Below are 26,616 nucleotides of genomic sequence, written 5' to 3' on the forward strand. Positions count from 1 at the left end.
GGTATTTCTAATAAATCCTAAAATAAATTTGATTTATGTGTGGTACATAACATTTCAGTTGGGATTGGAAGAACTTCAAGCTCAGCTAGAAAGTGAAGAAAAAAAGCTACAAGCTATTGAAGACTCTACTGCAAAACTGCCTCAAAAAGTAGAAGAGGAATGGAATGAATTAGAGCCTGATCTGAAAGAAGGTCTGACAGAAGTCCTGGAGGCAGGTATGTAAACACATCTTCTGCGCACGCACACACACTGTACCTAGTTGTGTAATTTTGGTATAAAGTTATTCAAATGAGGGGAAACTGTATTTTAGGAGCATTGCTTCGTGACAAAAATATGCTTTGACTATGCAGCGGTTTTACATTGGGGGGGGGGGGGGGGGGGACAATGGGCTGCATGCAGTTTATTTACTAAAACAAATTGAGGGACAGTACATGACCAAAGATCTATAAATAATGCACTCTCCTAAAGGGTAGGTTTGTCTTTGAGAAGAATACAATGCAAAAGCAGTGTCAGAGATATGTGCCTTCATTATCAAAAATACCTTAACACAAAAATTTTCGTTTCATGGAAGAATTAATTTGACTTCTATGTGGATATGTTTTACCTTCATACAGTGATGACACTGTTTGAAGTCTTTTACATGGGTGAACATTTGTCAATGGTTCCATGCAATAAAGATCTTTAAGTTTAGATATTTCTGATGCTGAAGGCATGTACCTTTGAAACACATGAAAATTAGTGGTCTTTCATTATGAGTTATTCAGCCTTTATTTTAGCTTTCAAGTACTAACATAAAAATCATTTAATTATTTGTGTTGTTCTGTAGATCTAGTTGTAAAATATGTCAAGATGCTGTTGGAATCTGTTTCTCTAGACTGCAGTAACAATTGCCAGTAAAATGTCATACGGTATTACACTTACATTGGCTAATATTTCCATTATAAAATTAGAAGAGAAATATCTTTAATTTTTTTTTAACTGCTACTTTCTCAGCTTTGCAGAGTGTTATTCTATCACTGCTTACTTCACAAGGACACTGCATCTGTCAAAGAATAAAAACTATCTGCATGCTGTAAGAATAGACTAGTTTACAAAGTACATTGTTACTTACTATGCAGTTGAACAGGAGTTTTAAGTTACTGACTAGAAAATTGGATGATTTGTTAAAGTGACTAATAAAATATGTAAAACAGAAATACATGATTTCTTGTTTTATGTCTAATGGCAGCTGTTCAATACCTCTGCACCAAAATGCAGGATTTCCCTCCATACCTTAGAAAAGGAACCAATAACTGATTGTTATTATTAGCCACAAATAATATTCGGGAGTAAGTGTGCTGGAAATTGCAGCCTACAAATTTAGTTTCTGACGACTCTTTTCTCCTTAGCAGTAGAAACCCTGCCAAAATAGAATTAATGGAACACAGTGAATGACGGAGATGTAATATTAGCACAAAGATGCTACTGTGATTGGTGTAACTAATTTATTAGTCAAGAATTTGGATAATGTGCTGAATAACAAGCAGTCATGGAAATTTCTGTTACATATTTACGCCAGTTTTGTATGAAAAGTTAGTTGGAATGCAAAAGCAAAGCAACTTTTGAGTAGAGGTATCATAAGCATGAATGAAAACTGAATTTTGCAGTGGCCCAGCTGGTGCAACTTAAAGCTATGTAGCAACTTTATGACAGATTAAAATTGCTTGGAGGACGAGGACTCAATCCTGAAATTGCCTTCATGGGCTCTGCTTAAGGACTGGAAAGTACTTATTTTATGCCCATTTCTTGTGTGTTTTCTGCCATTTTTGCAGTTGCTTTCTTCATATTTTTGTGTTATTTTTGCCAATTTTAGTATTAGTTTCTGGCAGATAATTTTGTAACTTCCCTGTTCCTTATTTTCGCCTTTCTACATTGTTTTCCAGTATTATGTTGAACATGAAAATATAGATATCAATTACATTGTATTCACCAGCAAACAGGTCACATTTATATACATTATTGAAAAAAATAAATGATTTATGTTAAAGCCTTTAAATCTAACCCATTAAAAAAATATATAACCATAAACTTGGAAGTTTTCCAAAAGAAAGTGTTATCAAAACTTGAGAGGTCTCATCTGAGACATTATGTCACCAATCAGTCAACATAAAACAGCTGCACAGTGTCTATATTTGAGCATTCAAGACAAGCTGTCACCAGAAAAACACCAGACATATGATCATGTACACATTTCCATCTCGTGTGGAAAGCTGCTTTTTCATTAAATGATGATCGATACCCGGCCGGCTTGGGGATTTTCCCTGCCCAGGGACTGGGTGTTTGTGTTATCATCATTTATGACTGTGGCTAGATACCAAACCAAACCAAACACAACACCAGCATCATCATTAAATGATGAAGGGACTTGTATCCCCTCAGAGGATTTATACTACTGAATCCTGCCATTATAGAACAGGTCCTTTGCTGTATCAGAATTAATGGACTTAACCATCATCATCCTGTAGTTGCAATGAGAACCTATGACTCTGAATACAAACTTACATGGATCCGTGGCCGTAATAGTTTATAGCCTACTTTGAAAGTGTAGCCCACTGCGTATCAGTGTTTCTTTTGTCTGCTTGAAGTGCTTGTGCCTCCGTATTTCTCAAAAGCTTGCTTATTTCATCAGAAAAATTCCTTTCTCCACAGTAATAACACAATCTTCAGCCCCCGTAACTTGGAATATGTATATGATAATTTTATCTGGCAATGTCTCATTTCTCAAAATTTTTGCCCAACAAATCATACCAAAAATAATGCATTTTTGAGAAATCATTAATGTTGTGTGCCTGTTACACTGCATGTTTTTCATAGTGCACAAGTATGTACGTGAAAACTCACTTTAACTTTGCAAACATGTAAATGAACACTGGACTTGTTCTCTTTGCTTCCATCAACCTATCACAGCATAGGACAAAAGATATCACATAAACAAAACACTGAGAATGTTTATTTCAACATTTATTCAATATTGTTTTTAATGTGATTCCATAAGAAATTATCAAACCATCTCACGCAGCAAGATTTAAATTCTTCCTCCTATCTTAAGTGGTGATTGATTGCATATGTTACACATCCTATGCTGTGATTGGCTGATGGGAGATAATCAGGCAGACTCAATGTTGGTTTCTGTGTTTGTCAAACTACTTATCTGCCATATTTTGTGGTTTTCATTTTTATAGTTGGGTACTGTGAACATCTGCAGTTTAATTAATGCCCTGAATTAAAGCTTTCTCAAAAAAATGCATCATTTTTTATGTAGTTTGTTGTGCAGTAGTGTTGGCAGTGATATTTCAGGAACTAAAGCTGTTACTTGAATGGAGTCATCGAAGTAAAGCTATCCTGCTTGATATCACACCAAGAAACATGTTCTTTACATGGGAAATAAAATGTCAGTCTAAGATTATAGATGACAGTCAGACCTGATGAGGAGATCAAAATCCAATTTCAGAATTACAATTAGTTACAAGTAATATTTACCCTGCTGCCCTCAGATTTACTACATTTTTACACAAAAACATTTCCTTAAATCATTCCAATTTCATTTTATATCACTATCTATTTCATGTAATTTTTTGCGTTATCATTTATGCAAAAGTATCCTGTCCCTAGTCATGGCCTTATACTTTGAGCTACTCAGGTTCAACTCACGACCTCCATTCCCCCCCCCCCCCCCCCCCCCCCTGTGGGTCCGGGGATTAGAATAGGCCCGAGGTATTCCTGCCTGTCATAAGAGGCGACTAAAAGGAGTCCATCCCCCTCACGGGGGTAGTTAGCGCCTGCGTCCGGAGACGGACGGTTCCACGACCTATGATTGTGGTCTTTTTGGTTTTTCACTTCTCGTTTCTTCCTTCCTTTTGTTGGTTCATTTCTTTGCTCTTCTCCGCCTCACTGTCTTCCTTACTCTTTCCCTTGACTTCTCCTTGCCTTCTCATTGCCTTCTTCTCCTTGCCTTCTCATTGCCTTCTTCTCCTTGCCTTCTCTGGTCTCCGCCTCAGCGTTTGAGACAGTCTGTCCTCTTTCTCCCTCTCTCTCTTCTTTTTCCTCTTCTTCCTTCCTCCCTGTGCGTGCCTGAAGGCCGACCCACGCGTTCGCACGCGTAGCCGGTGACGGGGTAACGCGTAAGTCCCCGCCCTGGGTAGACATGTAAGGCACGTGCGTACCCCCTGGTAAAGGCCAGTCCCGGGGAGGGGTGATTGCCTGAGCTGATACCTTCTGACCATGCCGATTGGTCCCTCCGTCTGTTTCTCGGGAGGTGTGACCTGAGGTGTAAACATTCACCTAAGGCGGGATTGCCCTCTGAGAGGGTCCCCACAAGGAAGGAGCGCGCCATCAGAGACGCTGGCAATCATGGGGTATTCCTCCGCAATGGATTCTACTCCATCTCTTTCGACTTCTGCCCAAAAACGGAAACGTGACCAGCCACCAGTGACAAAAGTACTACCGCCTGCGTGGGGCAGTTCCTCGTCGTTTCTCGATCTGAGGACGGAAAGGATTTTTCCTCTGTCAACCCTTTCGTTATCCAGAAGGGCGTAAATGCCATAGCCGGATCTGACAAATCTTGTACCAGGTTGCGTAACGGTACCTTATTACTAGAAACTGAGAGTGCCTTTCAGGCACAAAAACTGCTTCGGGCCACACTCCTGTACACATTCCCTGTCCGGGTGGAGGCCCACCGAACTTTGAATTCGTCTCGTGGTGTAGTCTATACTAGCTCCCTCGACGGATTGACTGACGAGGAGATTCAATCTTTCCTCGCTGAGCAGGGCGTGACGGCTGTCCATAGGGTCATGAAAAAGGTCAACAATGACCTTGTACCGACCCGGACACTTTTCTTGACCTTCTATAGTGTTAAGCTGCCATCGCGCATCAAGGTGGGCTACGAGGTTATTTCTGTTCGCCCCTATGTCCCGACACCTACGCGCTGCTACCAGTGTCAGCGTTTCAATCACACTCGACAGTCTTGTTCCAATGCGGCTAAATGTGTCACTTGTGGCAGGGATGCCCATGAGGGTGACTGTCCACCTCCGTCTCCTCGTTGTGTGAACTGTCAGGGTGACCATGCCGCATCCTCCCGCGACTGTCCTGTCTATAAGGAAGAATGCTGTATCCAAGAAATTCGGGTCAAAGAAAAAGTGTCCACCTCGGCTGCTCGCAAGCTATTGGCTAGTAGGAAGCCCGCGCTGCTCCCAGCGGGGAAATACAGTACTGTCCTCGCCTCTCCTCGGACACTACCAGGGAGGTAGCAACCCAGACATGCGATCTGACCTTCAGCACTACGGTCGTCCGTTCGGCCAGTGCTAAGATCGCGCGGTCGACATCTCCTCTTCCTCCCATCACCCCACAGACACCAGCCCCTTCATCAGCTTCTGCTAAGACGAAGACCCCGAAGTCAGATGCACGGGCCTTCAAGAAGGAACCATCCCGTGCAGACTTCCTACGTCCCTCGACCTCCCAGCCTTCGACCGGAACCTCCACCAAACGTCCTTCCAAAAAGGCTCATAGGAAGCACAGTTCTCCTTCTCCGCCACGGCGCATTTCTTCTCCTGCGCCACGCAGCGGTTGCCGCCCCAGGCCGTCATCCGTTTTGCCTGGCCGCACCGCTGGTAGCCGTACATCTGGCCGTTCACCGGCGGAGGAAGCTCCCCCTCCCGGCCATCCTCCCGAGATGGCCGATGAACCTATAGACCCAATGGACGATGACTGTCCGCCTACTGATAGCGGCGGCAGTGCTCGCTCGAAGCCAGGCCCTCAGCGGCCTTCGAGGTGACCCCTTCTTTCATCTTCCTTTTCTTACGATGGCACTTATTCACTGGAATATTCGCAGCATTCGCTCCAACCGAGAGGCCTTGAAGTTGCTGCTCCGCTTGCACCGTCCGCTCGTCGTAGCCCTCCAGGAAACGAAGCTACGCCCATGCGATCAAATTGCCTTAGCACACTACACCTCTGTGCGTTTTGACCTACCCTCTGTGGTAGGTATCCCAGCTCATGGAGGGGTTATGTTGCTGGTCCGGGATGATATTTACTACGATCCCATCATGTTGCGCACTGGCCTGCAGGCAGTTGCCATCCGCATTACTCTCCCCACTTTTACGTTTTCGTTTTGTACCGTTTACACTCCATCGTCATCTGCCGTTACCAGGGCAGACATGATGCAACTTATTGCTCAGCTACCTGCACCATTTTTGTTAACTGGAGACTTCAATGCCCACCATCCCCTTTGGGGCTCTCCAGCATCCTGCCCGAGGGGCTCCTTGTTAGCAGACCTTTTCAACCAGCTCAATCTTGTCTGCCTCAATACTGGCGCCCCTACTTTTCTTTCGGACACATCTCACACCTATTCCCATTTAGACCTCTCTATATGTACTCCCCAACTTGCACGCCGGTTTGAATGGTATGCCCTTTCTGATACATATTCGAGCGACCACTTCCCGTGTGTTATCCATCTCCTGCAGCATACCCCCCTCTCCGTGCTCCTCTAGTTGGACCATCTCCAAGGCAGACTGGGGGCTCTTCTCTTCCAGGGCGACCTTTCAGGATCAAACCTTCACAAGCTGCGATCGTCAGGTCGCACACCTCACGGCAGTCATTCTCGCTGCTGCTGAATATTCCATCCCTCACCCTACTTCTTCTCCATGTCGCATACCAGTCCCCTGGTGGACCGCAGCATGTAGAGACGCTTTACGTGCTCGTCGACGTGCTTTACGCACATTTAAACGCCACCCTACAGTGGCGAATTGTATCAATTATAAACGATTACGTGCTCAGTGTCGTCGTATTATCAAAGAAAGCAAGAAAGCCAGCTGGGCTGCTTTCACAAGCACCTTCAACAGTTTTACTCCTTCTTCTGTTGTCTGGGGTAGCCTGCGCCGGCTATCTGGCACTAAGGTCCACTCACCAGTTTCTGGCTTGAAGGTCGCGAATGACGTCCTTGTGGCCCCTGAGGCTGTCTCCAATGCCTTCGGCCGCTTTTTCGCAGAGGTTTCTAGCTCCGCTCATTACCACCCTGCCTTCCTCCCCCGCAAACAGGCAGAGGAGGCTAGGCCACCTAACTTCCGCTCCTCGAATTGTGAAAGTTATAATGCCCCATTCACCATGCGGGAACTCGAAAACGCACTTGGCCGATCACGGTCCTCCCCTCCAGGGCCTGATTCTATTCATATTCAGATGCTGAAGAACCTTTCTCCTGCGGGTAAAGGTTTTCTTCTTCGTACTTATAATCGCATCTGGATTGAGGGACATGTTCCCGCATGTTGGCGCGAGTCTATTGTTGTCCCGATTCCTAAGCCGGGGAAGGACAAGCACTTGCCTTCCAGTTATCGACCTATCTCGCTTACCAGCTGTCTCTGTAAAGTGATGGAGCGAATGGTTAACTCTCGATTGGTTTGGCAGCTCGAGTCTCGACGCCTACTTACCAATGTACAATGTGGATTTCGTAGGCGCCGCTCTGCTGTTGACCATCTGGTTACCTTGTCGACCTTCATTATGAATAACTTCTTGCGGAAGCGCCCGACCGCGGCTGTGTTCTTTGATTTGGAGAAGGCTTACGACACCTGTTGGAGGGCGGGCATTCTCCGCACCATGCATACATGGGGCCTTCGCGGTCGCCTCCCTCTTTTTATTCGTTCCTTTTTAATGGATCGACAGTTCAGGGTACGTGTGGGTTCTGTCCTGTCCGACACCTTTCGCCAGGAGAATGGGGTGCCCCAGGGCTCAGTTTTGAGCGTCGCTCTCTTTGCCATCGCGATCAATCCAATAATGGATTGCCTCCCAGCTGATGTATCAGGCTCCCTTTTCGTGGACGATTTTACCATCTATTGCAGCGCGCAGTGTACACGTGTCCTGGAGCGCTGTCTTCAGCGTTCTCTTGACCGTCTTTACTCCTGGAGTGTCGCCAATGACTTCCGTTTTTCTGCCGAGAAGACGGTCTGTATTAACTTCTGGCGCTACAAAGAGTTTCTCCCACCGTCCTTACGGCTCGGTCCCGTTGCTCTCCCAATCGTGGAGACAACCAAATTTTTAGGCCTTACATTTGACAGGAAACTTAGCTGGTCTCCACATGTGTCATATTTGGCCGCCCGTTGTACCCGTTCTTTAAATGTCCTCCGTGTTCTCAGTGGTATGTCGTGGGGAGCGGATCGAACCGTCCTACTTTGTCTATATCGTTCGATCGTCCGCTCCAAGCTGGATTATGGGAGCTTCGTCTACTCCTCTGCACGGCCATCCATCTTACGCCGCCTCAACTCCATACAACATCGGGGTTTACGACTTGCGATCGGAGCATTTTATACTAGTCCCGTAGAGAGTCTTCATGCTGACGCTGGCAAATTGCCACTCACCTACCGGCGTGATATACTGCTTTGTCGGTATGCCTGTTGGCTACTGTCAATGCCCGACCATCCGTCTTATCGTTTCTTTTTTGATGACTCTCTCGACCGTCAATACGGGTTGTATGTCTCTGCCCTGCTACCCCCTGGAGTTCGCTTTCGTCACCTCCTTCAACACCTTAATTTTTCACTCCCTGCAACCTTTCGAGTGGGCGAGAGCCACACGCCACCTTGGCTCCAGGCTCAGGTCCGCGTTCACCTTGACCTCAGCTCGCTCCCAAAAGAGGTTACCCCCGGTTCGGTCTACCACTCCCGTTTTTTGGAACTTCGTTCGAAGTTCATCAACACGACTTTCATTTATACAGATGGCTCTAAGACCAATGACGGGGTCGGGTGTTCCTTTATTGTCGGGGCACAAAGTTTCAAATACCGGCTCCATGGCCATTGTTCGGTCTTCACAGCTGAGCTCTTTGCCCTCTACCAGGCTGTTCTTTACATCTGCCGCCACCGACATTCTGCTTATGTCATCTGCTCCGACTCCCTGAGCGCCATCCAGAGCCTCAGTGATTCGTACCCGGTTCACCCTTTCGTACACCGGATCCAACGCTCTCTTCAGCAGCTGGTGGACGTCGGTTCTCCGGTTAGCTTTATGTGGGTTCCTGGCCATGTCGGTATCCCTGGGAACGAAGCTGCAGATGCCGCGGCCAAGGCTGCAGTCCTCCAGCCTCGGACAGCTTCTTGTTGTGTCCCTTCGTCCGATTTTAGCAGGTTCATTTGTCGGCGCATTTTATCGCTGTGGCATGCCGATTGGGCTGCACTTACAGACAACAAGCTTCGGGCCTTAAAACCTCTTCCCGTGGCTTGGACGTCCTCCTCACGCCCTTCTCGGCGGGAGGAGGTAGTGTTGGCCCGGTTAAGAATTGGACACTGCCGGTTCAGCCATCGCCATCTGCTGACGGCTGCGCCGGCACCGTTCTGCCCATGTGGGCACTTGCTGACGGTTCGGCACATTTTAATGTCCTGTCCAGATTTTAGCACACTGCGTCTAGATCTTAACCTGCCAAGTACCTTCGATGCCATTTTAGCAGATGACCCACGAGCAGCAGCTCGTGTTCTTCGTTTTATCAATTTGACAAACCTCTCTAAGGACATTTGATGATGCTGTTTTTTAATCCTATGCCTGTCAGTCTGTCTTTTATCGTGTTTTCCCTTTTAGTTGTTGTCAACATGTGCCTCGAGTTGCATTCTTAGAGTAGTCAGGGCGCTAATGACCATTGAAGTTGTGCGCACTAAAAAAAAAAAAAAAATCCCTCCACAGCTTCATTTCTGCCAGTACCTCTCCTAGTTTCCAAACAACATAGTTCTCCTTACCTTGTCAGACTGTTAGTTGGGCCTGGGTAGGGTAGTCTGTAAGAATGTTCACAAAAGGCAAGCTTTACATACTCAGCTGCAGGGTCAAAGATTCATTCTGGAAACAATCCTCTAGGTTGTGGCTAAGCCATTTCTCCAAAATATCCTTCTTCCAGGTGTGCCTGTCCAGCAAAATGTGTAGGATAACATCTTCATCTGTACTCCAGAAGACACCTTATGATGTATACCATTCCCTGTACTACCCAAGAATGGTGCGTGGGAAGAAAAAGTGTATGAGTTCTGTTTCCTTAGATTTTGTCATTTTGGGAGGAAGAAATATGTTGCCTCACTCTTCTTCAAGTGAACACTCTCAGAATTTAAGTAGTGATACACAATGCCTGTCTTGTTGCATCTGCCACTGGAGTTGATCATCTCTGTAACACTCTTTCACCTACTTAATGACACCATAATGAAATGTGCCACTGATCTGTTAACCCTTCCTGGTAAGGGACCAATGGGTCAAACAATTATTTTGTAAGCCATTTCTTTCATGGATAAATTATATTTCCTTAAGATGCATTCAGTGAATCTCAGCCTGAAGTCGGCTTTTCCTAAAATTAGTATTATGTTCTCATTATCATTCCACTTCAGGTTGTGTAGATGGTTACTATTGCGTGTTTCACAGTTGTTACTTGTGTGAATTTTCTCTAATAGTATAACTGAACAGTACTGGGGTGGGGGGTGGGGGGGGGGGTAGGAAGGGCATCTGTCTACCCATTAAATTAACATTGCCAAGTCTGTAAATAACAATGCTGATATTGTGGGATGTAGGCACAATCAGAATATCCCTTTCCTGACCATTCTTGAAAATAGGAACGACCTGTGCTTTTTTCCAGTCTCTTGTTCCACATTTAGATTCTGTTATAACCTCACCCAAAATTATTGAATTCCTTAAAGCTATAAATTATCCTACCCTATCCTTGCTATATGTATTCCATTTAGAATTTCAGTGTTATTCACTTCAGTTTTCAACCATACTGTGTGAGCATAGCCTTTAATAATCCATTCTAATTCTGGAACCTTACTAAATGTTTCTGCAGTTTACTAATATCATTAACATTTTCTCTATCTGATTTGCAAGAGTGGAAGTCGTCCTCTGAATCTAATATGTCTGCTCTCTCTTCTTTTTCAGTAAACAGTTAATCATTGACCTTAAGGATGGGTTCCTCCAACCTAAAAGAACACCTATCTGCATGCCATACATTGTTTGTTGCCCAAGTAGTCACTTCTGTTATCAAGTGCACACCTGAACTATTGAGGGATGCCCCGTAAAATTCTAAGTGCTCCATCTGATAGCAGACGTCTAGAAATTTGCATTAGAGATTGACACTCATTGTATGAGCCTCTCTGTTAGACTTTCCACAAAGGTCAAAACCAACAGACCTTCATTGCTTTTGGGTGTGATGCTCCAAATAGCAAGCCTTGCTTCTAACTCATGGCTGAAGCTAGCTGTCTTGACCAATGCAACCAGCTAGCGAAAGGAACCGAGCATGACCTTAGAACCTAAGTGGAAAGTGCCATTCAGTTGCCAGCAGAGCCTCCTCCATACCTTGGATGAGAACTGACAAGCATACCAAGTGCACACGAGCCTGATTGCTATTTCCCTAGGGGGCTCCATTACCCAAATAATGCTGGAGCTCCAGTGACCAACAAATTCACCTTCTCAGGTTGTCCAGACTTAACTAGAAATACCTACACAGCACAGAAACTTAAACCTGTTACTAAGGCATAAGGGGGCAGCCAACCGTTCAGTTCCTACTTTCAGCCTCCAGATATGAACCCACCACTGTCTGGCACTGACCCTGCAGCAAGGATAAATCAGTCAGATGTTGCGTATCTGGAGACAAAGTGACACAGGAGTTGCCAGAGGATTCAGACTATATCAGAAATGTTAAATCCTTCATCACTGGTGCCCACTGTTGCTGCTGCTGCTGTTGCTGCTGCTGCTGCTTAAAGCAACAGCCTGAAGCCTCTCGACCTTGTCCAACACAGCTTCTAGCTGTTTCCAGACAGAGGCCAATCCAGCTTCTGACCTCACATGACAAGCACTGTTCTTATCTATTTCCTACTACCAAACAAGAAAAATAAAAACTAGCTGGAGTCCGCCGATCTGTCCGTACCAGTGGCCAGCCCAGTTACTTCTTGCACTGAAGTTCGTCCTTCACCTGTGGTTGAGTATGATGTCACCTCGGGGCATGGCAGGTGGCAAAAGACTTCACAGGCAGCCCCAGTTAGTTGGACAAACAAGTTCCAAATGCTGTCTGCAGCTGACACTGACCCTCAGCCAGATTCAGCCGCTTGGCCTGTTTCAGAGGAAACCTCTCAGCCTGCAAGACCCAGACATTCACAGAGGGTGGGATTATTAGTTGGGAGCTCCATTTATAATCATGTTATGGGACCACTTAGGGGCCTGACTGCCAAGGAGGGGAAGAAGGCCAATGTGCACTCTTGTGTGCATACCGTGTGGAGCCATTCCAGATGTGGAACAGGCCCTTCCAGAGAACCGTGAAGAGCACAGGGTGCAGCCAACTGCAGATGGTGGCTCGCGTTGATACCAGTGTTGTGTGCCGCTTCAGAGTGGATGAGATTCTCTCTGGTTTTGAGTGGTTGCCAGTAATGGTATTGGCTGCCAGTCTTGCTTGTGAGATAAAAGCAGAGCTCACCATTTGCAGCATAATCGACAGGACAGATGGTGGATCTCTGGTACAGAGCTGAGTGAAGGTTCTGAATCAGAGGCTTGGTCAGTTCTGTGACCATGTAGGCTGCAAGATTCCTCGACTTGCACCGTAGGATAGTTGGATTTGGGTTCTGCTAAATAGGACAGGAACCTACTACATGCAGGAGGCGGCTACACAAGCAGCAGGGGCTGTGTGGCATGGACTGGGCAGTCTTTTAGGTTAGAGGTCTCAGGGAAAACATAGAAAGGGCTTCAGTGACTGAATGTGCATGTTGAACACAAGAAGAATGTAAATCTAGGAGCCATTGGTATAACAGTTCTAAACTGTTGTAGCTGTGCTGGAAAAATACCAGAGTTCCAAATGCTAATAGAAAGCTCTGATGCTCAAATAGTTATAGGCACTGAAAGCTGGAGACACGTTCAGCCAAAATTTTTGCAAAGGCCCTAACGGTCTTCAGAAAGGTTAGGCTAAACACAGTAGGCAGTGGCATGTTTGTTGCTGTTAAAAGTAGTTTATCTTGTCGCGAAATTGAAGAAGATAGTTCCTGTGAGTTAGTATGGGTAGAGGTAATTCTTGGCAACCGGAATAAAATAATAATTGGATCCTTTCACCGACCTCCCAATTCAGATGATGCAGTTGCTGAAAGGCTCAATGAAAACTAGAGTTTAATTTCAAACAAGTACCCGACTCATACAATTGTAGTTGGTGGTGACTTTAATTTACCCTCAGTATGTTGGTGAAAATACATGTTAAAATCTGGACGTGCACATAAAACATCATCCAAAATTGTGCATTGATAAAGGGTTGTCATAGTGAGACTGAATATTGTAACTGCCAGAGCCTTCAAAAAGAAAGAAAAAAATATATATATACCTATTCAAAAAGAGGATAAAAATTCACTTGATGCCTTCCTGAGAGACAATCTCGTCTCCTTCCAAATTAACAACGTGCCAGTAAGTATAGACCAGATGTGGCTTGAAGCAGTTGAGAGATTTATACCAAATAAATTACCAAATGATGGAGCAGATCCCTCTTGGTACACAAAACGGGTCAGAACACTGTTGCAGAAACAACAAAAAAAAGCATGCCAAATTTAAATGAATGCAAATTCCCAAAGATTGGCAGTCTTTTACAGAAGTTCATAATTTAGCACCGACTTCCATGGGAGATGCTGTCTAAAAACCTAGCAGACAATCCAAAGGCATTCTGGTCATATCTAAAGTATGCTAGTGGCAAGACACAATCAATGCCTTCTTCGCACTATAACAACGGAAATACTATCAATGACAGTGCTGCTAAAGCAGAGTTCCTAAACACAGCCTTCAGAAATTGCTTCACCAAAGATGAAGTAAATATTGCAGAATTCGAATCAAGAACAGTTGCCAGCATGAGTAACTTAGAAGTAGGTATCCTTGGAGTTGTGAAGCAACTTAAATCACTTAATACAAGGAAAGCTTCTGGTCTGGACTGCGTACCAATTAGGTTCCTTTGAGAGTATGCTGAGGCTATAGCTCCAGAGCACGCTGAGGCTATAGCTCCATACTTAACAATCATATACAGCTCCTCACTTGATGAAAGATCTATACCCAAAGACTGAAAAGTTGCACAGGCCACACCAATATTCAAGAAAGGCTGGAGTAGTAATCATTATATTACAGGGCCATGTCATTAACATTAATATGCAGCAGGATTTTGTAACATATATTGTGTTCAAATGTTATGAATTACCTCAAAGAGAACGTTCTATTAACACACAGTCAACACACATTTAAAAAACATCGTTCTTATGAAACACAACTAGCTCTTTACTCATACAAAGTGGTGAATGCTATTGTTAAGGGATTTCAAATTGATCCTGTGTTTCTGGATTTTTAGGAGGCTTGTTTGGGGAAGGAGACCAGACAGCAAGGTCATCGGTCTCATCAGATTAGGGAAGGACGGGGAAGGAAGTTGGCCGTGCTCTTTGAAAGGAACCATCCCAGCATTTGCCTGGAGCGAATTAGGGAAATCACGGAAAACCTAAATCAGGATGACCGGACGCGGGATTGAACCGTCGTCCTAGCGAATGCAAGTCCAGTGTCTAACCACTGCGCTACCTCGCTCGGTACGTTGTACCTCACAAGTGGCGTGTAATGAAATTGCGTTGTTATGGAGTATCGTCTGTTACATGACTGGATTCGTGATTTCCTGTCAGAGAGGTCACAGTTTGTAGTAATTGATGAAAAATCATTGAGTAAAACAGAAGTGATTTCTGATGTTCCCCAAGGTAGTGTTACAGACCCTCTACTGTTACTTAGAGATATAAATGATTTAGGAGACAACCTGAGCAGCTGTCGTAGAATGTGCAGATGATGCTGCCATTTACCGTCTAGTAAAGTCATCAGAGGATCAAAACAAATTGCAGAAAGATTTGGAAAACATACCTGTATGGTGTGAAAATAAAATTGCCAATTTGTCCTAAGTAATGAAAAGTGTGAGGCCATCCACATGAGTGCTAAAAGGAATCTGCTAGTCCTCAGTTACACGATTAATCAGTTAAATGTAAAGGCCGTAAATTCAACTAAGTGCCCAAGAATTGCGATTACGAACAGCTTAAATTGGAAATAATTCATAGAAAATGTTGTGGGGAAGGCGAACCAAAGACTGTGGTTTATTAGCAGAACACTTAGAAGATGCAACAGATCTACTAAAGAGGCTACGTACACTATGCTTGTCCATCCTCTTGGAGAGTACTTCTACGTGGTGTGGGATCCTTACCAAATAGGACTGACAGAGTACACTGAGCAAGTTCAAAGAAGAACAGCATGTTTTGTATTATTGAGAAACAAGGAAGGGTTGTCACTGACAAGACACAGGATTTTGGGGTGTACATCATTAAAACCAACGCCTTTTTTGTTGCGGTGGAATCTTCTCACGAAATTTCAATCACCAACTTTCTCCTCTGAATGAGAAAATATTTTGTTGGCACTGATGTACATAGGGAGAAATGATCATCATAATAAAATAAGCGAAATAAGAGCTCGCACGTAATGATCCAGGCGTTCGTTTTTTCTGCATGCTGTCCAAGATCGGAGTAGTAGAGAATTATTGTGAAAGCGGTTCAAGGAACACTCTTTGGGGTGCTTGGGTATGATCTGCAAAGTATTGATGTTGATGTTGACGTAGACGTAGATGTAGATGTGATGTCCTTAAGATGTTGCCACTACTAACTAGTGTCACAAATTGAGAAGTGGGAGCTGACACATTGGCACTAGCTCACTGAACACTACTGCACATCACATAGGCAAAAAGCAAAATGCAAGTAATTTTTAAACTATACAGTTTTGGCATTGCAGGATAAAGCTACACTTCTAAAACTAGATGAGTCTTTCTGATTTTGCTGAAGGTGATACTACTAAGTAATGTCAGAAAATGAAACCACAAGCTGCTATTTGAGCACTAGAAAACTGAATTTGTCCATACACCACACGGACAGACCACAAATGTGTCTGAAGCTTGGAAGGTGGGAATAGCTACTGACTGAAGTGATTGTATGAAGTTGCAAGTCTTGAATTGTGCTTGGATAACTCAGCTGCCCCCCCCCCCCCCCCCGCCCCCCATGAACCATAGAGACCTTGCCATTGGTGGGGAGGCTTACGTGCCTCTGCCATACAGATAGACGTACCGTAGGTGCAACCACAACGGAGGGGTATCTGTTGAGAGGCCAGACAAACGTATGGTTCCTGAAGAGGGGCAGTAGCCTTTTCAGTAGATGCAGGGGCAACAGTCTGGATGATACTGATCTGGCCTTGTAACACTAACCAAAACGGCCTTGCTGTGCTGGTACTGCGAAAGGCTGAAAGCAAGGGGAAACTACGGCCGTAATTTTTCCCGAGGGCATGCAGCTTTACTGTATGGATAAATGATAATGGCGTCCTCTTGGGTAAAATATTCTGGAGGTAATATAGTCCCCCATTCGGATCTCCGGGCGGGGACTACTCAAAACGACGTCATCAGGAGAAAGAAAACTGGAATCCTACTGATCGGAGCGTGGAATGTCCGATCCCTTAATCGGGCTGGTAGATTAGAAAATTTAAAAAGGGAAATGGATAGATTAAAGTTAGATATAGTGTGAATTAGTGAAGTTCGGTGGCAGGAGGAACAAGACTTTTGGTCAGGTGAATACAGGGTTATAAATACAAAATGCAGGAGTAGGTTTAATAATGAATAAAAACTAGGAGTTCGGGTAAGCTACTACAAACAACATAGTGAACGCATTATTGTGGCCAAGATAGACATGAAGCCCACGCCTACCACAGTAGTACAAGTCTATATGCCAACTAGAAATGTATGATGAGATAAAAGAAATTATTCAGGTAGTGAAGGGAGACGAAAATTTAATAGTCATGGGTGACTGGAATTCGATAGTAGGAAAAGGGAGAGAAGGAAACATAGTAGGTGAATATGGATTGGGGCTAAGAAATGAAAGAGGAAGCCGCCTTGCAGAATTTTGCACAGAGCATAACTTAATCGTAGCTAACACTTGGTTCAAGAATCATAAAAGAAGGTTGTATACATGGAAGAAGCCTGGAGATACTGACAGGTTTCAGATAGATTATATAATGGGTAAGACAGAGATTTAGGAACCAGGTTTTAAATTGCAGGACATTTCCAGGGGCAGATGTGGGCTCTGACCACAATCTATTGGTTATGAACTGTAGATTAAAACTGAAGAAACTGCAAAAAGGTGGGAATTTGAGGAGATGGGACCTGGATAAATTGAAAGAACCAGAAGCTGTAGAGGGCTTCAGGGAGAGCATTAGGGAACGATTGACAAGAATGGGGGAAAGAAATACAGTAGAAGAAGAATGGGTAGCTTTGAGGAATGAAATAGTGAAGGCAGCAGAGGATGAAGTAGGTAAAAAGATGATGGCTAGTAGAAATTCTTGGGTAACAGAATAGATATTGAATTTAATTGATAAAAGGAGAAAATACAAAAATGCAGTAAATGAAGCAGGCAAAAAGGAATACAAATGTCTCAAAAATGAGATCGACAGGAAGTGGAAAATGGCTAAGCAGGCTTGGCTAGAGGACAAATGTATGGATGTAGAGGCTTATCTCACTAGAGGTAAGATAGATACTGCCTACAGGAAAATTAAAGAGACATTTGGAGAGAAGAGAACCGCTTGTATGAATATCAAGAGCTCAGATGGAAACCCAGTTATAAGCAAAGAAGGGAAAGCAGAAAGGTGGAAGGAGTATATAGAGGGACTATACAAGGGCGATGTACTTCAGGGCAATGTTATAGAAAGGGAAGAGAATGTAGATGAAGATGAAGTGGGAGATACGATACTGCGTGAAGAGCTTGACTGAGCACTGAAAGACCTAAGTCGAAACAAGGCCCCGGGAGTAGACAACATTCCATTAGAACTACTGACGGTCTTGGGAGAGCCAGTCCTAACAAATCTCTACCATCTGGTGAGCAAAATGTATGAGACAGGCGAAATACCCTCAGACTTTAAGAAGAATATAATAATTCCAATCCCAAAGAAAGCAGGTGTTGACAGATGTGAAAATTACCGAACTATCAGTTTAATAAGTCACCGCTGCAAAATACTAACACAAATTCTTTACAGACGAATGGAAAAACTGATAGAAGCCGACCTCAGGGAAGATCAGTTTGGATTCCGTAGAAATATTGGAACACGTGAGGCAATACTGACCCTACGACTTATCTTAGAAGCTAGACTAAGAAAAGGCAAACCTACGTTTCTAGCATTTGTAGACTTGGAGAAAGCTTTTGACAATGTTGACTGGAATACTCTTTCAAATTCTACAGCTGGCAGTGGTAAAATACAGGGAGCGAATGGCTATTTACAATTTGTACAGAAACCAGATGGCAGTTATAAGAGTCGAGGGACATGAAAGGGAAGCAGGGGTTGGGAAGGGAGTAAGACAGGGTTGTAGCCTCTCCCCGATGTTATTCAATCTGTATATTGAACAAGCAGTAAAGGAAACAAAAGAAAAATTCGGAGTAGGTATTAAAATCCATGGAGAAGAAATAAAAACGTTGAAGTTCGCCGATGACATTGTAATTCTGTCAGAGACAGCAAAAACTTGGAAGAGCAGTTGAACGGAATGGACAGTGTCTTGAAGGGAGGATATAAGATGAACATCAACATAAGCAAAACGAGGATAATGGAATGTAATCAAATTAAGTCGGGTGATGCTGAGGGAATTAGATTAGGAAATGAGACACTTAAAGCAGTAAAGAAGTTTAGCTATTTGGGGAGCAAAATAACTGATGATGGTCGAAGTAGAGAGGATATAAAATGTAGACTGGCAATGCCAAGGAAAGCGTTTCTGAAGAAGAGAAATTTGTTAACATCAAGTATAAATTTAAGTGTCAGGAAGTCATTTCTGAAAGTATTTGTATGGAGTGTAGCCATGTATGGAAGTGAAACGTGGACGGTAAATAGTTTGGAAAAAAGAGAATAGATGCTTTCGAAATGTGGTGCTACAGAAGAATGCTGAAGATTAGATGGGTAGATCACATAACTAATGAGGAGGTATTGAATAGGATTGGGGAGAAGAGGAGTTAGTGGCACGACTTGACTAGAAGAAGGGATCGGTTGGTAGGACATGTTCTGAGGCTTCAAGGGATCACAAATTGTCACTGGAGGGCAGCGTGGAGGGTAAAAATCGTAGAGGGAGACCAAGAGATGAACACATTAAGCAGATTCAGAAGGATGTAGGCTGCAGTACGTACTGGGAGATGAAGAAGCTTGCACAGGATAGAGTAGCATGGAGAGCTGCATCAAACCAGTCTCAGGGCTGAAGACCACAACAACAACTCAGCTGGAAGAGCATTACCCTCAAAAGGCAAAACGAAGTGACGTGGTGCAGTGGTTAGCACACTGGGCTTGTATTTGGGGGGACGATGGTGCAGATCCTCATCCGACCTTCCAGGTTAGGTTCCCCATGCTTTCCCTGAATCGTTACACACATTTAGTATGGTGCCAGAGTATCACGAATGCACTGTCGTAGCTAGTGCCAGAGTGAGACTAGAGCGACATCTCAAAAGGGTTAACATGTGATGAAGTGAATCTTTCACAAGAATCGAGTCAGCCTTATTGGTATTGGCAGAATCACTTGAGAACATTGCCGCCTTTTGCTTCTTTAGAGGGCTATTAATGTTATTGTCACTGCAAGCATCCTCAGAACCCTAAAAACATGAATTCACACAGTGTTCTCAGTAGGAACACCTGAGTAATCGTTTCAGTAACCTTTAAAAGTATTTCGGATTCATTCATTTCCTTCAGTTTTCTGGGATGCCCATACCTAAAAACAGGAGGAACTTTGAGTATCTGACTTACGAAAATAAAATCAGAATGCTAAATAAGCAAAACACACATGAAGGCAATCCAGTTTGATGCACTGAGTACTGGTGTGACCACCTAAATTGACAAAGTCGTTAAAATATAACACAGCAGATGGCATCTACAGACAGTGTGTAGAAAACACTGGTTATCCCAAGATACGTCCGTAAAGGATGGTGCGCATCACGCTGTGTGACAAGGTAAATGCCTGAATAGTTCCTTTGAAAGGGCACACACAGTTTTCTTCTCTGCTCTGAACTTGTGGTCCATCTCTATTGACCTCATCAACAAGATGTTAAATTCCAGTCTTTCTTTCCAAAGGCAAGGTTCAAGTTCCAGTCCAGCAAGCAATTTAAATCTGTCAAATTACATAACAGCCCACGCCCCACTGCAAAGCGAGTCATCCTTAAAATTAAGCTGTAAGATACACAGTGGTTTATGCTTTTCATTGATGAAATTAATTCTCAGTGAACATCAGAAGGATGTTTAAGCTTTGTGAAGTTTTTTGGTCTCAGTCTCAACAAAACTTTAAGCAGTTATGTGCACATGGACTTTTTCATAAATTCAATACCCTAGTTGTTCCTCTCACCCACTCCCAGTAAATGCCGTTCATAAGGAACACAGGAGAGGGGATGTAACACAGCAACTTTTAAGTCAGTTATTCAGTATGGATGACGAAAATCAGCCAACCAGTTGCAGGTATAAAGGTTAATTTAATAACCCTTGGCCATGGTTTCAATAACTATAAAATGGTCTCCTTCAGAAGTACATGGATCTACTTAGGAAATTTTTTTACATCATAGATAAAAAGAATCAAGACGTAAAGGATTTATAAAACCCCTGGATAAAAATATAATAAACAAAATTTACTTACACATAAAATCACATATTGGCAGTGACCAATTTCAGAGGAAAGAAGCAAGGTTTTTCTTTAAGCTGTTGTCAATGGAGGAGGTTACATTACATTTGTATTTATTCGCTTATGTATTTTATCCTATAGGATACATTTCCTAGGAAAGGACTAGAAATTCATTTTCTATTTTCCGCTTTGTTGGCGTCTTGCGTATTTCTATGTAACATGGAATATTTGTTAGAGGTTCTCTTGTAGACAATGCCGTCAGCTAAATTTTAGTATGTTGTTGATGCCAATATATTTTGCAACGGCAATTTCATTCTGTAAATTAATCAAGGAAGGGGGCATTGATAAAGCACAGTCAGTAGCTGAATGAGAGACCCTAAGCTCTTTTGTGTGTGTGTGGGGGGGGGGGGCAGAATCAGCTGACGTAATAATATCCAAATACTTAGGCTTCCAGAAAATATTTAAGTTGCAGTTATTATCTACTGTTGTAATTGTGAGATCAAGAAAATTAAGTGGCATTTTCATTTTGTACTTCATTTGTAATGCAGTAAATGAAGCAGGCAAAAAGGAATACAAACGTCTTAAAAATAAGATCGACAGGAAGTGCAAAATGGCTAAGCAGGGATGGCTAGAGGACAAATGTAAGGATGTAGAGGCTTGTCTCACTAGGGGTAAGAATATTAAAGAGACCTTTGGAGAAAGGAGAACCACTTGTAAGAATATCAAGAGCTCAGATGGAAACCCAGTTCTAAGCAAAGAAGGGAAAGCAGAAAGGTGGAAGGAGTATATAGAGGGTCTATACAAGGGTGATATACTTGAGGACAATATTATGGAAATGCAAGAGGATGTAGATGAAGATGAAATGGGAGATACGATACTGTGTGAAGAGTTTGACAGAGCACTGAAAGACCTGAGTCGAAACAAGGCCCCGGGAGTAGACAACATTCCATTAGAACTACTGATGGCCTTGGGAGAGCCAGTACTGACAAAACTCTACCATCTGGTGAGCAAGATGTATGAGACAGGCGAAATACCCTCAGACTTCAAGAAGAATATTATAATTCTAATCCCAAAGAAAGCAGGTGTTGACAGATGTGTAAATTACCGAACTATCAGTTTAATAACTCACAGTTGCAAAATTCTTTACAGACGATTGGAAAAACTGGTAGAAGCCGACCTCGGCGAAGATCAGTTTGGATTCCGCAGAAATGTTGGAACACGTGAGGCAATACTGACCCTACGACTTACCTTAGAAGGCAGACTAAGGAAAGGCAAATCTACGTTTGTAGCATTTGTAGACTTAGAGAAAGCTTTTGACAATGTTGACTGGAATACTCTTTCAAATTATAAAGGTAACAGGGGTAAAATACAGGGAGCGAAAGGCTATTTACAATTTGTACAGAAACCAGATGACAGTTATAAGAGTCGAGGGGCATGAAAGGGAAGCAGTGGTTGGAAAGGGAGTGAGACAGGGTTGTAGCCTCTCCCCGATGTTATTCAATCTGTATATTGAGCAAGCAGTAAAGGAAACAAATGAAAAATTTGGAGTAGGTATTAAAGTCCATGGAGAAGAAATAAAAACGTTGAGGTTCGCCGATGACATTGTAATTCTGTCAGAGACAGCAAAGGACTTGGAAGAGCTGTTGAACGGAATGGACAGTGTCTTGAAAGGAGGATATAAGATGAACATCAACAAAAGCAAAACGAGGATAATGGAATGTAGTCGAATTAAAACAGATGATGCTGAGGGAATTAGATTAGGAAATGAGTAAAGGAGTTTTGCTATTTGGGGAGCAAAATAACTGATGATGGTCGAAATAGAGAGGATATAAAATGTAGACTGGCAATGCCAAGGAAAGCGTTTCTGAAGAAGAGAAATTTGTTACCATCGGGTATAGATTTAAGTGTGAGGAAGTCGTTTCTGAAAGTATTTGTATGGAGTGTAGCCATGTATGAAAGTGAAACATGGACGATAAACAGTTTGGACAAGAAGAGAATAGAAACTTTCGAAATGTGGTGCTACAGAAGAATGCTGAAAATTGGATGGGTAGATCACATAACTAATGAGGAGGTATTGAATAGAATTGGGGAGAAGAGGAGTTTGTGGCACAACTTGACAAGAAGAAGGGACCAGTTGGTAGGACATGTTCTGAGGCATCAAGGGATCACAAATTTACATTGGAGGGCAGCGTGGAGGGTAAAAATCGTAGAGGGAGACCAAGAGACGAATACACTAAGCAGATTCAGAAGGATGTAGGTTGCAGTAAGTACTGGGAGATGAAGAAGCTTGCACAGGATAAAGTAGCATGGAGAGCTGCATCAAACCAGTCACAGGACTGAAGACAACAACAACAACTTCATTTGTGTAAGAAATTTACATCATAAAACATATTGAAAACGCTAAGCAACTAATCTAGTTCATGGTCATTGCCATTGCCATTGAAGACAAAAAGTATGTTGTTGACATAGTGAGTATAGAATTTTGTTTTAGTTAGCAATTCTGAATTGGAAACGGGGGAAAAAAAACTTTAAAGAGGCTTTATGAAAATGTGAGCAAGGATCCCAACAAGGGGCAACCCATTGCTAAACTGTATGACTGTTGTACACATATTTTGCCATTGAAAGTGAAATAACTGTATTTGAGAATAGCCTGTAATAAAGTTGTTAGTTCAGCAGTTTGCATTTCAGGTAATTTTCTATGTTGCTCTAAGTTTTTCTTGAGAATATTTAATGTCACATCTATGGGAACATTCATGCAAAAACTTACTATGTCAATCAATCTAGTGCAGGGTGTGCATTGTGTAGTCATTTTATGAATTAGGTGAGTGGAGTTTTTGGCAGAAAAATTATTTTTAAAAACAAAGGTCTCTTTAATTTTATAATGGAGATGCCTCGCTAATATGAGATGTGTACTTCCAGTGCCGTTAACTAAGGGACAAACTAAATGGTCCTGTTTGGGCAACTTAAATTGATTTCTAAGAACTAGTGGCTATGGATTCATGTTAACAAGCCATTTCTAATGAAATTTACTGAACATCCTTTAGACTTTGATAATTCTTTTTAACTATGATGTGAAAAAATTCCTCGGTAGATCCATGTACTCCTGAAGAAGACAGTTCTACAGTTATTGAAAACAAGGTCAATGGTTTTTAATAAACCTTCATACCAGCAAATGATTTGCTCATGTTCTCAAATCAGTCATTTACATTCATTGTTGCTGAGCAGCACCTATGTTCAAAATTCTAATATTCAATGTAGCATAATGTTCTTTAGGGAGCATGGTGCCACTGATTTTGTCAGCGTCTCGCATTGATGAGCCAACTGTATAGCTATGGAGCTACTGCTTTTCTCAGCATTTCAGATTTATTGTTCCAATGCTGCACCTCTCATTGTGAATTTATCTCACTATTTCTTCTTGTCTGTTCGTCTTACTGGTGCAGACATGACAACATACATAATGTCTAGTATGTATATGTTTTCAAATTTTTTGTTTTAAAAGCGCAGTAATGACCATAACTTTAAAAATTTGCATTTCAAATATAGGTACAATTCTCACTAAAGAGCTTAATACTTACCACACAGAATCTAGATCTTTGTCGTCAGACACCACCAGAAATTTATTGTAAAACTAAATGGTAGGACTATATTTAACATCAATCTTATTTCTCAAAAGAATTGCCGAATAACCAGAGCCAAAAAGTATAATTTGCAAGAAAGAAGTGAAAGATTACAGTCAAAATAACAGTTCACAACATGGTAGAATCGATCTTTTCTTCCTCTCTCTCTCTCTCTTTCTGGACTCTTTCCAGATTACATCTCTCAGCAACTGGTAGTTAAAAACTACTTTTCCATCTCACAATATAACTGTTTGTACAAAAATGATTAAATAAATCAATTTTAAGATACATTTGTAGTTATAATTTAATAATTAAACATTTCACTTATTTAACATGTGTAGCTTACCTCCAGATATGCAATCACTACGTTTTCATGTACCACATCTTCCAAAAGATGAAGACCAAATTTCAGAAACCGTTTTTTCACTGTCCCTTTTTTTCTAAACTTAGTTAAATACAACTTCTGGCAAACAGCTGATCCAGCTTCTGATTCAGTTATTCCATTCACTTAAATATTGCTGGTAGACCGCTTCATGCTCAGTCCAATATTTCTGATGAAGCTCAGTCCAATATTTCTGGTTCTCCTTCAATGTACAAGAAGTCCATATTAACTGAATATACTGGGAGCAAGATGCAACATTGCAAAACCAGCTGTGTTTACATGCGAGCAAAAATCAATAGCGGAATTGGAAAACCGGCAACTAGAAACAATTTCCAAAATCATTTTGAAGTGTTTACATGACATCCAAAAAGTGGTACTGGGAAATCAGTTTACATAATCCGGTTTTGGTAGGCCCCATTTAAATGAGGTGAATATCTTATTTTCACATTATTTCTAAAAATATAATGTTTTCTCTCCTATACAGGGACTGGTTACTGTTACGTCCTTCAGTTTCCATCATCATCATCATCATCATCATCGTCATCGCCGTCATCATCAGTATAGACACGGATACACACAGGGCATCCCAGGGGTAATGGTCATTATTCAGGGATATGACAGGAACTATCATTCAAAGCAAATAGTATGGTAAACACAGGATCTAAAATGCATATGTTAAGAGCTATGAGCGGTGGTTCATCTTCGCTCTTGAAACACATTTTTTCTACTGAAGAACTGATCATAGCTCTTAAAGTATGCATTTTAGAGCCCATGTTCACCAGACTTTTTTGCTCTGAATGATCGTTCCTGTCATACCTGAATATTGACCATTCCTCCTGGGACACCTGGTATATACACTAATCAACCAGAACAACACTATGATGACCTACCTAATAGTCAGTATGTCCATCTTTGGCATGAGTAACAGTGGCAATGCATCATGACATGAAAGCAATGAGGCCTTGCTAGGTCACTGGAGGTAGCTAGCACCACATCTGTGCACACACATCACCTAATTCTTGTAAATTCTGGGGAGGGGAGGCAGTGAGCTCTAATGCCACATTCAATCAAATCCCAGATGTATTCAATCAGGTTCTGATCTGGTGAGTTGGGGGGCCAGCACATCAGCACCGTGTTCCTTGAACCACTCCATCACACTCATGGCCATGTGACATGGAGCATTATCATGTTGAAAAATACCACTACCATTGGGAAGCATGTTCGTCATGAAGGGGTGTACATGTTCTGCAACCTGTGTACGATACTCCTTGGGCATCATGGTGCCTTGCACAAGCACCACTGGACCCATGGATGCCCACATGAATGTTCTCGAGAGCATAATTGGGCTGCTGCCAGTTTGTCTCCATCCCGCAGAACAGGTGTCAAGAAGCTATTCCCCGGTAAGATGACAGATTCGTGCCCTCCCATCAGTGTGATGGAGAATGTATCAGGATTCATCAGACCATGCAATGCTCTGCCACTGCACCAACATCCAGTGCCAGTGGTCACATACCCTTTCCAGTTGTAGTTGTTAATGTTGTTGTGTTAACAATAGAACATGCATGGGTTGCTGGCTGCAGAGCTCCATCATTAGGAGTGTTCGGTGCACTGTGTGTTCACACACACTTGTACTCTGCACAGCATTAAAGTCTGATGTTAGTTCCGCCACGGAACTGCCTCTCTTGTTTTACCAGACCGCCCAGCCTACGAGGTCAGACATCTGTAATGAAGGGTGGGCCGCTCAACCCCATGATGTTTGGACATGGTTAAAATCTTGGTTTTGCCACATGTTGAAGACACTCACCACAGCACACCTCAAACACCTGACAAGTTGTGTGGTTTCCAAAATACTCTTCCCCGGCCATCACACCCTGCCCTAGGTCAAACTTAGATTGCGCGCTTCTACATTCTACAAATGGACAGCACACTCTCTGATACTACATGCA

The 26,616-nt window shown here is 42.7% G+C and overlaps 1 protein-coding gene across 1 annotated transcript in view; it reads left to right on the forward strand.

The window, feature by feature from the left end:
* Window positions 1-26,616, forward strand: part of LOC126179332 (condensin complex subunit 1) — a 221,110-nt gene that overhangs the window by 73,316 nt on the left and 121,178 nt on the right. Inside the window, exon 9 of the mRNA XM_049924600.1 lies at window positions 59-215. Coding sequence (XP_049780557.1) covers window positions 59-215 — 157 coding nt within the window. The remainder of the gene's footprint in view (window positions 1-58; window positions 216-26,616) is intronic.

Source organism: Schistocerca cancellata, chromosome 1 (assembly GCF_023864275.1).
Source record: "Schistocerca cancellata isolate TAMUIC-IGC-003103 chromosome 1, iqSchCanc2.1, whole genome shotgun sequence".
In the NCBI taxonomy this organism is placed as follows: Eukaryota; Metazoa; Arthropoda; class Insecta; order Orthoptera; family Acrididae; genus Schistocerca; species Schistocerca cancellata.